Here is a 14,259-nt window from a genome sequence, read left to right as displayed (position 1 = left end):
CCCAACGAAATGCTCTTCTACTACTAAACACAATCTACTTAGTCTTATTAATATTAATACTTCAATTGTTTGCTGCGAATCAATCACAGAACTTATCCAGTTCACAAGAGATTGGTGTCATCGGCAAATAAGACTCTATGAGCGATGTTCGAGACATGGCAGATATCACTAACGTATATAATAAACAAAAAAGGACCTAATACAGAGCCCTGAGGCACACCACAGGCGATTTCACCAAGTCCAGAATTTAAGTTCTTGTATGAAGTATATTGTAACCTATTTGGGACATGACTGTCTAGCCAATTTATGGTTGTTCCTCTGATTCCGTGGAAAGATAGTTTGGATAATAAATGGATTGGTTAATTGTGTCGAATGCTTTGGACAGGTCGAGGAAGACGCCGATGCAAGTGATAACAGTTGATAACACAAAAGTAGTCATGATGATATTGCTAATCGTGTGAATGAAGTCGAGACATTACGTACAAAATTCAACCGGAAAATCATTATGGCCATAATGCATTAAATATATACTTCATAAGCTAATAGGACCAGAGGAAATATTTATATTAAAATTATGTACATTAAGTGCCATGAGAGAAAGAACCAAGAAAGAATGAATTTTGAGAGATAAGCCTTCTAGGCAACATACTTTAGTTTTCTAACTACATACTGTTTACTACTATTTGATAATGTATAATGAACACAATTATAACACTTCGTGTTCCGAATACATTCTTTGCAAAACGGCACACACTAACTCACTTATTTATTGTTAATATTCATTTTCTTGCTTTTATATTAATGATATACTTTCATCAACTTCTTGAAATGTAGAGTTACAATAAGGTTCAAATGCTTACAACCTGATTAGACTTGGATTCCCGTCAAATATTCTGCTGTCCAGGTTTGTAATGTAATTATCACCAAAGAACCTGAAACGATAACAAAAAAACGGTTGAAATCTTCCACAAGAAATGCTTCAATTAACAAGAGCTGTATTCAAGTCAACATATCCTGAATAACAACAGGTTATTATAGTTCCTAGTTTGAGCGATTTAAATACCATGTATTGGAATGTACTTTTTCCTAGCATCCCTAGTATAATCTTAAGTTGGTAACGTAAAACTGATTAGTCGACCAAATTTCATCAACCAGTGTTCCGTACCATTAATTACTATATGGTCAAAATGAAGACTGCTCCTACGGCTCATACTATATCCAACAAAAGAATAAGAGAATTGCTTCTGAAAGGTAACTTTCTGTGTTACGTGGTTCATGGTAAATCAAATACTGACATAAGACAACAATATATCATATTTGGATTACTATGCTATACATTAATTTTCAGTTCATACAATTTTTGAGTGTTTATGGGAGACAGGAGGTGTGTTATGTTATTCAATATGGTTGGCAATGCTCAATGAATATCTTTAACTCTACGGAATATGCCCATGTGTTATTCATGTAAGTTATCTTCTTAAAACAGTTCAAAGGGGCTTAACCAATATTTGCGGTCTGATGTTTAAACTTTAATATAGGCTGAAATACTTTGTTGCTATTTCAGCTGACGCCAACTAAATATATATCTATGTATAATATGCAGTTTCAGCAATACAGTATTAACATATAATATGCAACATCATTACTGTACACAGAATAATATTCCATATCCATTCGCTAAATATGTTGGCATTTACCACAAATTACAACGCAATGTACAACTATTTAGTAGAAAGGGCCATGATGCATGGTGTCACTGATAAAAATTAACACAGAAAATGTGTGTATAGTTTTATTACAGTGTACCAACTGATTACATATTTAACGCAAATATTGGTTTTAGCCAAAAGGCCGAGAAGCGATTTACAGTAGATGAATAGTATAAAAGTAGATTACATGCTAGCTTACACTGTGTTAGTTTTAAATATAATGTGGGACGAATACACACCTACGCAAATGTCCTACCTAGTAATAATTAGGATATCAATCAATATTTATTAATATTATGTACCGTCTCCTATGATACTTACAAAGTCTGAAGATTAGTCTTGTTTTCAATCAGATCAGAGGGAATGTGAGATATTCTGTTGCTTGAAAAATCTCTGTGGAGGAGTGAATATAATCTTTGAATCTGAAGTAGACCGTATCTTTTGTGATGAGGCTTTACTCTATCATTGAGTCAATTTAATTCAAAAGATGACCTTAATTGATAGTTTCATATATAAAAGTGATACTCTAGCAAAATCATTCATTGTACATTAGCTTTCTAAATACAGCAAACAATTTAAGAAGATATATCCCACTCTGAAAACATTTCAGTCCCACAAAATAACAAAGACAAAAAACGTGATATCTTTGCAATGATGATATCTGAGAAATCTTCCTACAGTTTTCTCTTTTTGTGTTTCATTTATGGATACTGAAATAATAATAGGTATTAAAACAAAACCCGTTAACGCAATCAGAAGATAGTCACGTTAATACATTAATTTTAATATCGAAATAACTAAGAATAATACGCAATTTCGGTGGATTTCAAAAGTCTATATTTACGTGCAACTTGTAATGTATGGATATTAAGTAAATGTTGAAAGACAAGTGAGTATTGGGGAATAATGAAGTACTGACATGCCTCTGACAACATAGTGAACATGTATACATATCAACGTATTACATAAATAAACGCATAACTACATTCTATGTATGTGTAGATATCAAATATCAATATGCTTTGAAAAAACAAAGTTCGATATATTTGCAAGATGTTGAATCGATATTGGATGGCATGCATCATGTTTATCATAAGTAACAAAGAATACACGGAGAAAGTGTATTTCATGTAGACTAGTAACCTAATTGTAATGTTTTGAAACCGGGTCCATATTGAAATGGTACTTGCATGGATTTTATATTTAATGCAGACGACAGAAACCCTGTTGGAATTTCTTTGATGTAGTTTCTGGAAAAGTCTCTGTCAATTAAAAAAAAAACATTGTCGGTGTATAACGAGAATAACAAGTGTCGTTCTTGTGATTTTTCGTTACTGTCAATTTAAAGTGAATGAACTTTAATTAGTTTATGATCTGATAACAAGAGATTCATTTGAGCCACTCCTCATAATTCGAAACCACACTTTGACTGGTATGACCTAAAATTCATTATTAATATTTTAGTTAAACTCTTTGAACCAGTTCGCTTGAGCAGGAGATAATTAACATTAGTTCATCTGTAGGCTAAGATACCAAAGCTAAAATAATAAGTAATCGTTCCGAACCAGATTTAGAGATAACGAAAGTGAAATTATCATTTCGAGAAGCTTTATGGATTTTTCACGAGAGTAAAAAAACTAGAAAACATACACTTTCTGCAGGTTTACTTTAGATTCGAATAAATCAACCGGAATGATAACAATCTTGTTGGTAGAAAATGCTCTGTTAAGAGAAAAAGAAATAATGATTGTTTCAATTAATTGAGTAATAATAAAGTAACAAATGATATTGTTTCGCGGCTTGTGATATTGTTTTTGATGAAGGTGGTACAGAGGCAGGGTCCCCATGTATTTTCGTTTTTATTCCCCGTTTTTTTTTTCAGAGGGTGTTAGTTCTGTAAGGTCTGGTTTTATGTTTAAACTCTTTCCGTATTGCTTTAATTAGATTAAAGACTTATGTGTCTGTATATGTTGCATTTTGCCTTCTTGTCTAAACGATTTAGCTTTTGCTGGAGTGCACAAGCAAGAAATAAGAAGACGGACATCTCAGATCCTGGCAGTACAGATGGGCTGCTAGCATTATTCTTGTACGTAAACTTTGACAATATTATAGCACAGTACAGTACAGGGAACTCCAATGGACTTGCGTGACCCGCGAGGTCATATCTGATGGTTGATACACGGTGCAGAATTACTTGGGCCAAATCAAACGTGAAATCGCCAAAATAAAGGGCGGATCAAGTTAGCTATAGGCTAGGCAGGGGGGGGGGGGGGGGTTCAGACGGTGTATCGAATATGTTTGGACCCAGATAACAAGAACGTTTCCCCCCTTTCACTTAAATACAGCATTGTTACAAATTAAATATAAACAACAGATAAACAGAGAAGTTACAACCGAGTGTTGATAGAAACCAAAACTTAAATTCAAGAGCAGCCAGAGCTCTTCTTTTATCAGGAATGTTTATCCAGACCCTTGTTGACCGGTTTTTAATCTTCTAATTTGCTTTTGATATCAAACAAACATTCACAAAAGTGTTAAAATTCAGAAAAACTTACACGTATTCAAGATTGTTCACACTTGAGAATAATCCACTTGGAATCGCTTTCATTTGGTTTCTTGTGAAAATTCTGAAAATAGGTATACAGAAAACATATTCTTGGGTTTCACTATTAGTTTTTGTTTCAGGAGATGTTGATGTCCCCACCCTACTTCGTCCTCCTCAAGACGAAAATATTCTCTAACGTTAGCAGACCCACATTGAAATCATGCAACGTAAGTAAACTTCCTTTGGTTAAAGTGAAACGTATCACATCTCGAATTTGTCTTCTCATATTTTGAAATCATTTTTATCTCCTTCATATTAAAGATATGTAATGGAAACAAATCTAAAATAACATTAAGCAATGTAAAACGTGGTACATATTGTGATTGCGTACATAGATGTCAGGTTGAATGTCCATTGGAACGTTCCAGTGGGTATGCCAGTGAGTCTGTTACTCGATATATTTCTGTCAGAAATAAAAAATATCACAAAGCAGTTAATAATTCACAACGAAGTTAAGCATGGTTCTGATATTGTCATTGCTAGTTTAAATACCGGATGCCACAAATGGTATCATGTGATATATTCAAATGACATCATCAATTGTTTCCAGTGGAGTGCCAAGGGTCGGGTGACAGGATCCCACTCCAATCTTTCTTCTTTATTCAGGCGGGGAAGAATTACCGCACAACTACTAAAAAGATACAGCCCCCCTGTTCAGCCTAACACAAAGTATTTATTAGCACAACATAGCGTTAAGAGATACCTGCAGTTTAAATATTGCTCATAATATACATGTAACCTTTTTTATGGGTACGACCCATTCTCCCACCTACATTGTAGTCGAACCCAATGCCCCAGGGCAAAACACACTACTGTATATATTCCTTGATTTGCTTTCCGTCCCTCCCCATGAAGGCTCAGACCCCTACATAAATAAGTTGGAAATTTACATTTTTTTAGTATTTACTACCACAATCTGGCGTTAAAAGCCATAGCACATAAAAATCCTTCATAGACGTAACGCAATATAAATATACTTCAGAATGCACCATTTGACGTCTGCATTATTTATTTGTTTAGTATTTCATCTTTAAATTCATGAGCAATTGACTGACTGTCACTACTCTTTACAAATATCACCAAAACTAAAGCAGATGGGTCAAACATTCATGTAAATAGTCCGAAAATTTACATTGTATTACCTATATGTTTAGATAATATTACTCTAAATTTTTATATTATACCTAGTTACCAATAGGCCCGTGCATAATCGTTCTTAATCTTACATTTCCGTTGCATTGTGAGGTAACGTTGGTATTACACTCAACTTTCTTTTTGAACAATCAACGAGGTAAACTGTCTTCTTCGTTTGGTGACAGTCACACGTATGATTGGCACCGCAAGCGGTTGGTTCTGTTGAACACACAAAACATTCAAACAAACAGGACATATTTCCCTGCAAAGTATGTAAGTTGTGCAAGAAAGCTCGATAAACTACAGTGAAACTTGCTTTCTGCAAACAAGGTAGTTTTGAAATTTTTCATAAATAGCTCAGTTAATAAAAAAGATTAAATTACATTTAATTTAAGGTAGACACTAATTATGGGCATTTTCAGAATTTCTATTCTATAATATGATAAGCATTAGAGCAACCACAGTGTATCCTTTTATATTTAGCTGGCATATGCACAATCTACATCCGTGTGCCGTGTACGATGGTTACATGAATCAAATAATTTAAGAGAACATCTGATTTTTTTCTTTCAAATATATGAAATAACTTTACGTTCTTGTTTATTCTTCGTAAGTTAACGTCATTTCCGTTGTGACACTTACTGATCTAGTAATCATATGTATTGTTGCAACATAACAAACCAAAAACTGGTGTTTCAAAAAAATATCTGTAATAATATATTCATGGTTATAAAGTAGATATTGAATAACTTACTCATTTCCTTTCTGATATCTAGTTGATTATACTGCAGGGCGTCATCGATTGTCGTTGTCGTTCCATGAACATAGCAACATGACATTACCAGGAGCCAGAACCACATTTTGCCATGTGCTATCACATACAACCAGGAAACGATATCACTTGCCACTGAACCATTTACAGTAAATAACGCAGTACTGCATGTAAAGGTAATTTAATATGAAACTGGAATATATAAAGAGTCGTAAGAGCGCTCGTAAATAATATTGTGAATTATTTGTCCCTTTGTTTATCGAAAATTGTTACGTGGTACTGTTCATTTTTCGTATGAATTTTTACAACTAGATGTGCTTTTTACTTTCATTTTGTTCACTTAGATGGTTGTTATCACGAAATAAAAAAGCTCAAACGTAGGTGGCACTGTCAATAAACATACGTTTGAACAAGGTCATAGAAACAAGTTAGATTGTTGTGTAGTCCTTTGCTGAAAATCACGATGTCATGAATATTAAAACCTAAACTATTTCACATCCCGGCTTTCCCTTTAATTCTAATGAGGTTCGCTACTCGAATGTTGGGTGTATGAACCTTTTTTGTGAGTGCCAATAATTATATTGTTTGTAGCACATATTTGCAGATACGCCTATCTTTAATCGACAGGGGAAACTATAATACAGAATTAATACTTTAGTGGATCAATTTCTCTTATAATAGATAGACAGAAAATATAAAATGACACAACTTGTGAGTGTGGATAGTAATAAAAGGGCTGTAGGATAGACGGGAGGAAAGGGGAAAGGATAAGTTAAAAGGGCAGAGGTGGTTAAGTCATTCCCTTGTAGTATGTTGAGACCATGTGGTTAGATGGTGCGAAGGCTTTTTATCCACAAAGTCCGATGCCTTGGAGAATCTTATCCGATATAATGTTGTCCGGAAGGGAAAACAATTTACTAACAGTTTTGTTCCTCACAATAATGTGTACTTTTAGTCTTATTTAAAAAACTACAGTTAAGTAACGGTAGATTCGTTTGAACGTATGTGTAAAAAGTATTCTTTTTCATCTTTGATAACTTACTAGACAATAACTTGAAATAGTTGCCCCATCTTTCGATGCCTGTACAATTCATCACTAGCAATTTGTCTTTCAAATCAAGATACACTAATCATATAATAATCGTACTCTTGCTCTTAAAAAAATTTTTTTTACCCTTTTTCGTATTTACTTCCCGTTACTATTATTCAATATTTCGTTTGTCTTTAAAATATCAACAATAACAAGCAAAGGAATCACTATCATGTAAAACTATCTAGTTTTCTGTTGATATTTGTTTCCTACCAGCACTAGGACGATTGATAAATGATAAAGGACGTATTTAGATCAATTAAACTTTGTAACTTTAGAACTTACCTAACGACCAGTAACGAAAAGTTGAATCTTTATCAATATTAATCAGTATATTTAAATACAAAACCGTTAATCAGTGCATGTTAGTGTCATCCACATCAACGAACGAAAAGGCACACGTCTGGTACGAAGCCAACAAATTATACTGACAGCAAGTAAGCAAATCTTAATCAGAAACGTTGTAAAGGAAGGAATACATCATGTAAATCGTCGTTATGTATTATGTGTATGACGTTAGTTATAAAGGCAAAGCCGTAAAGTTTCTCTTTCTTTTGAATTTGCTTTCAATTTCGTTCTTTAGATACTGAAACCAGATAGTTGCTTTTGTAAATTCAGACCCATTAGCATTGATATGGTAGAACAAAGCATGTCATAGTGCATTTTAATAATATCATTAAATAAATTTAAGAGTGCATATAGGTTTCACCTTATGTTTATCAGGGTCGACTGATAACAATGCTAGTTCTGTTTTGGTGACATATTTGCGTCAAATCAATCATTAACTTGTATCCTTGAGTAAAACACTTCATATCAATTGTCTCTTCTGTATGAACCGTTGAGGTTATTTGTTCATATAATTAGGTACTTAGGATTACTGCGTTATTGAGGTATAATGAAACTGATTAGATTTTCCACACTTCTGTTTCTGGGTGTGACATGTTACCAGTGACAAGATGGCACAAATAGTCAGTCGTGTTAGGCCTTACATTGATATATTAATCTATATTTAAACAATTATAAATTCCAGATAAGTTCAAATTTGTCAGAGGTGAATGGTCATTTCGAGGAATGTGCTTGATTGATAAATGACTGACAACTCAATGGAAGCCCCTTTAATTAAGAGTAGTCTGTTCATTTGCACGCATTCAGTTCATCTACTCTGTAGATCGCATAGTACATAAGTTGTTGTACCGATGTCATTTAACCTGTTGAACATGCTAATATCTTTGTAAAATAGGATAGTCAAGGGCTTAGGTTTGAAACTGTGTTGTCATTGGTGTCCATGGTCCTTCCGTGAGTGATTGGGTTTAAGGCAAGAGCTGTTTACTTTTGAAATGCAGATATTAAAAGGAAAATTCAAAACGCGGTCACGTTTCTTGCATATTTATAATTTGTATAAATTATCTGCTATGAAGGTGGTAAACTCGGAACTATTATTTTCCTGTACTTCGTTGAGAAACAAAAGTGAAAATACCCCAACGCTTGTTAGTAAATTAAGGAGCATATCAATTTTTTATCTTTCATTTATTCAGTGGTAGTACGTATTGTACTTCTTAGTACTTAGTTGAAACAGAAAGTACTTAAAACTAATGTGTAAACAAGTAGGGGTGTAGGGTGCAACGCCCTACTCATACAAGCAACACGGTTTGGTTAGTAAACGACCATATTAATAAATGTATGAAGTGCATTGAATTTTCAGTGTATGTAAGTATGTTATTTATGAATTATTGCTGCAGATACTTAGCTTCGTTAAAGTGGATAAATGAATGCATACCGTAAACTTCATTACAATTGTAATACTGTTACTTGCTGTTACTTGAGTTGCTAACGTAGCGGTCTATCCTCAACAAAACTGGTAAATACATTTTCAATCGTATCTGAAGCTGAATTACGTTTATTCTCAAGTAAGAACTCTCATAATCGAACCAAGTGTATGTATGTAGTAATTTCCGTTTCTGTGAAAGGCGACCGAATTTTTCCTGAAGGGATGGAAGTAGAACTTAGGACACGATATCAGCGTGCGTTGTAGAAAGAACCTAGCAAAGGAAAATAATATTAAACAATCCACCGCGATGTCACCAAGCAGCAGCGACATGCAAAATACTACACGAAGAAAATTTGCATTAGTCTGAACTCGAGTTAAGAGCATGTCGAAAAGAAAACCGGTCACCGTAAGTCCGTACGATAAGACAAAATAGATAAATAGAAAACTGCGTTTAGTGGTGATAATTTAAAATCGAAAACGCTCAATTATTTATCTAATAAACTATTCTTAAGAACGAGGAAAACAAACTTTAACTGTTTGATAACATACATCGGCTCAACAAACAAATCAAGATATAGGATTACAGGTTAAACATGAAAACAGTGACATTTGTCATGTGGTTAATGGATGATTTACTCTATTGCAAGCCAGAGCAGGCAAGTATTTCTTTATAGCTCTTCACTAGTCTGGTTACTATTTTAGCTGAGTACAGTATGTAATAACAGAATATAATGTTAAATATGTTACTTTATAGAATTTGAACTGTTTCTTTGTATTTCTTTGTGCTTTATGATACAGCGTGTCACTAACAATTTGTAATTACAACAAAGAATTAAAGACAGATAAGAGCTAGGTCTACCGTCATTAGAATAAGAAGTGATTTCAAAGCGTATTATACTTAATACTTACTTTCTACAATATAATGACTGACCACGAAAAACATGCAAATGTAACATACCATGACATAGCGATCGTTGTTCATTAACAATTTATAACAGAGGAACTCCTACATTAGCTGTTCATTAAACAGTCTTTACATCAAAGCTATTCCGATGATTTTTACAGAACACACAATTCTGAGAGCATTTTGCGTCATATTCATTATGTCATTTTTCGAGATGAAGGGATTACATATACTGAATAGCTATTTCATGTACAGCATTCTGCGTTTTCCCTTTTGGAGAAAACATAGTACAATAAGTTTCAAAACATATTAAAAGTGACGACAATGGAACCTCAGCGACAGCGTAAAGAAGTAGTAACTACTGTTAAAATGTTATCTGACCAATGTTAATGACTTCAACAACAACAAACAAGACAAGTTCATCAGCAACGTTGACTATTTAAGTAGACTACGTTTCATATTTGCCGCCGCGGGGTTTATCCATTAATCAGTGAATGTGTTATTAATTACATTGCTTGTCGTAAATGATTGCGTTGAAATACGACGCCAACCATTTACGACATCTGAGAGCTAAGGGGTTACTTTGAGTTACGCGGGCAATTTATTTCGGATTTCGGTGATAACATGAACAATTTTGACTTATTTCAATGTAAAGCTAATAAGATGTGTATTTACAATGTTCGTGTGGCTGAACGGCAACTCAAGAAAAGGACGACAAGTACATTTTTCATGCCAATGAAGAGTTTTTAGAAAAAATATTTAAAGTGCTAACATAATAACCCTTATTATTCCATAACATAATCTGGGTTGTGAGAAAGGGACTTGACAGATATACACATTTAACTATTAAAAAATAGCATTTCTTAGTCAGGTCAATATTCCGAGACTTTGATTGAAGAAATAGTCATATCGCTTTTAGAGCCGACAGTTTCGATGTGTAGATGTGGAACCAATTCATAATTACATGGAAAGGTAATCGATGTAGTTTCTTTGACACCGTCTTTTGATGTAACGGTACGCGGTAAGTATTGCCTCACCTGTGATTTAAATGAGAGAAATAACGTTATAGTTTGCTTTCTAGAGAATATACAAATAAACTTGGAAAATCATAACTTTAAGCAACACGCTAAGCTATCATTATACATAACTGCATGGTCTATTCAACATCATTTCTCTAACGGAGATGGAGTAATCGGTCTAAAAGTTTCAAAATTCGTCAGTTCTACTAATATACGATAACTCCGCCTCGCTTATTCAACTGTCTGGACCATTTTGGGGTTTCACTACTGGTGATTTTGTTCAACATTGACAGCAAACAAAGTTAATAAGTTCACCATCACTGAGAGGTCGTCGTCGAAGACGATAATACAACTTTCGCCCGTCTGATATATTTTTTTATTTAACACATAATGAAACTGCCGTCAGTAAATGATTCAGGGACAACTATTTGAGTACCCAAGACATCACTCTTCATACAAGTTCAGCTGATTGTGCTCTTGTAAATTGGGTAACATGCAACAGCAATGAACAATGGTACTGTTAGCTGTTAAAGTATGAACTATTAAGTTTAAATTTTCTCGCTGATATTCTTAATGTTCTTAATGCAAATAAAACTGTAATACAATATATACATATACAATTAAAAGTACTGTTATCTAAAGTGTATACTCGACAATGAAGAATTATTGATGTTAGTTTGTAGTCTTACTTCACAAATAGTTTCTCCATCTGACACTATTGAAGAGGACACAATTTTGAGAACATGTTGTCTAGAACTTTATGGTTATCGATATTCGTTCAAATTTTGCTGTCTGTTTTCCATTTACACTAACAACGTTGATAACGCAAGTTTTCTAAGCAGAGATTCTAGAATATTTCCAATTTGTATTGAGAACAGTCGTACCTGAAACAATAACTATAATGGCCGCGTCTAAAGTTATAATACCAATTGATATGTAATTTCCGTAGTCACTGGACATAGGAACAGCAGCGAAGAGAACGTTCACAAAAATCACAGCCAGGGAAAAGAGCTGAAAGGAGGAAATTTATGGATATAAAGAAAATCAGTGACTTTATATGTGCGCACTTGTTATCGTTTGTTTTCTAAGTATTTGCTTTTGATAACCAAGAAGCCGTTTTACTAGTAGATTACTTTACGTGATCTTTAGACTTTGTAGACTCATGCAATACCTGGAAATCAGAAATGGTTGAACTCGTCACAGCAGAAGCGGTCACGTGACTACTCAAAAGTGGTCATGTTAGGTCAACTGAGGGTTTTTCCAAATTCGACTTAACGATTACTAACTATATCACTAACATAAATGACTCATCCTACGTTGCGATATTAAACACTGATACGGGAGTTCTCGGAGCAATGTATACTTGAATCGCATGCATTTAAAGTTAGTTGCAGGTGCTGTTTTATCAATAGTACCATGAAATATTGATGGAAAAAGATGTTATTAACCAACAGGACAAAACTGTTGTATTTACAAACCACGATTTTTATTCATAAGTATAGGTATATCACGCTTTGTCAATCATATGGTTTATTTCTGTAAAACTCCACGCAACGAGAAACATTTTTTATACTTGCAATGCATTCCTGTTTTAAATACCTTAAACAGCCGTCGTTACAAGTATATCGCTAATTTTTCTGGACTCACCTGTAATCGTTGTTCAAAAGGGCTCTTCATTGGTGAAAACTTCACGTGGAGTGTGAGGAACAACACAGACACACCGGTAGTAAATAACATGGTCAGTGGATCATCCCATCCTAGTAATGTAATCAACATTGTCTGCATGACCTTCCTGGCAAGTTCCAGAATTTCCCAAAACCAAAATCCGGGCTTGAAATTCTCACAGAAAAAGTTCAGCCAGACGGGAATGGCACGAGTTTCTGCGTTATTATCACTACTGTTCAATGCGATAGGCTGGCTCATTAAGCTATCTTTACTGTTGAGAAGGTTTGTGTCTGGCTCAGAAATATGGTCGTGAGCACGCTCTCTCTTGATATATTTACTCAAAAAAAGTAAGAGTAATACAGGAAAAGATATAACATAAAGAAGAGTAGCAAGAAAAGCAAATATCTGATAATAGAGGAGATCACTACAGACAATGTCATAATCAGTGCGAAGCAGAGTGATTGAAATATCATTTTCTTTTTAAACCGCAAATGTATCACAGGCACCAGGGTACAAACTGAATATGATGTCACACGTTGATGGATATGTTACAAACAGAATTAACAGGACATACGTCGATAGTGCAGATCTCGTTTCGGCAAGCCTAAGTTTCAGATCATGCGCATCGTAGCGTTTTCTGTACTTGAAATAGACTCTAAAAATGTGTTGACAAGTAAACGCAATCAAAATAACGACAAGGGGAAACAAGAGAGCAATTTTAAATTGGAGCTTAGGATCCAATGAAAGCTTCTCGTGTAAGCAATGTGGTTTCACAATCAACCTCAAAATGTTAAATTCAAGTACCGTCATCCATTCCCCAACATAATGTAACATTCCAGCCCAACTGACACTGTGAAATGCCTCGAATAGCTCACCAATAACCTGGTAAAAACCTAGAACAATTTTGACTCTAGATGATACATTGTCTGCTATGGTTCTCCCTTCTTTTGAACGATTCTGCTTCTTGCTTTTCACAATCACAAACACTAGGAATATGATGAAAATACAAACAGTCATACTGATTTCAAAACAAACCCACACAATATGTGGACACGGAAGGCAAAATCCTAAGACAGAATAATACCCCCTCACGCACTTACTACAGAGCCATCCTCTGTAACCCACCGCACATGAACCAGCTATTCTATCAACTTCATGACTGTTATTATTCACACAATGTTCAGGTCTTGAACAAGCAAATACTCTGGGAATCAACTGTTGATATTCAACGGTGGATTGATCATAATGTACATTTTCAGTTTGTAGGTTCAGTACAAAATTAGAATATTCCATTAAACTTGCATTGGGAAAAGTCCAATTCCAGTAATAGCCATGTGAAAGAGCCTTATAATCTTGAAAACAATTCAATCCTTCTTCTAGACATACTGAGCATTTCTCGAATCGATGCAAGCGAGTGTAGTTCTCTTTGCAGAGACAGGCTCGGTATCCAGCGAAAGTACTTTGTTTAGTTCCCTCGGGACACAATATGCACTGCGTTGCTGACGAGCCATTTCCATTTTTAACGAAGCTACCGTTATGACAGTGAAGATACGAATTGGTTCCGATATCATCTTGATAAAAACCACCTATAGG

The 14,259-nt window shown here is 34.4% G+C and overlaps 3 protein-coding genes across 3 annotated transcripts in view; all 3 read right to left on the bottom strand.

Moving 5' to 3' along the window:
• Nucleotides 1-9,106, bottom strand: part of LOC139982902 (uncharacterized) — a 53,821-nt gene extending 44,715 nt beyond the window's left edge. Inside the window, exons 1-4 of the mRNA XM_071996067.1 lie at nucleotides 7,596-9,106; nucleotides 6,203-6,384; nucleotides 5,541-5,667; nucleotides 4,646-4,717 (exon numbers count right to left, since the gene is read on the bottom strand). Coding sequence (XP_071852168.1) covers nucleotides 4,646-4,717; nucleotides 5,541-5,667; nucleotides 6,203-6,308 — 305 coding nt within the window. The 5' untranslated portion in view covers nucleotides 6,309-6,384; nucleotides 7,596-9,106. The remainder of the gene's footprint in view (nucleotides 1-4,645; nucleotides 4,718-5,540; nucleotides 5,668-6,202; nucleotides 6,385-7,595) is intronic.
• LOC139982912 (uncharacterized) overlaps nucleotides 1-14,259 on the bottom strand; it is a 46,126-nt gene that overhangs the window by 6,996 nt on the left and 24,871 nt on the right. The window lies entirely within an intron of this gene.
• Nucleotides 10,706-13,142, bottom strand: LOC139982914 (uncharacterized). The gene is made up of 3 exons (XM_071996114.1): nucleotides 12,649-13,142; nucleotides 11,886-12,012; nucleotides 10,706-11,019 (listed from the first exon to the last, which is right to left on the bottom strand). Exons 1-3 carry the CDS (start codon nucleotides 12,922-12,924, stop codon nucleotides 10,943-10,945), a joined length of 480 nt encoding a protein of 159 aa, XP_071852215.1. The 5' UTR covers nucleotides 12,925-13,142; the 3' UTR covers nucleotides 10,706-10,942.

The sequence above is a fragment of the Apostichopus japonicus genome, chromosome 16 (assembly GCF_037975245.1).
Source record: "Apostichopus japonicus isolate 1M-3 chromosome 16, ASM3797524v1, whole genome shotgun sequence".
Lineage (NCBI taxonomy): Eukaryota > Metazoa > Echinodermata > Holothuroidea > Aspidochirotida > Stichopodidae > Apostichopus > Apostichopus japonicus.
This window is presented reverse-complemented; position numbering and strand designations above follow the sequence as displayed.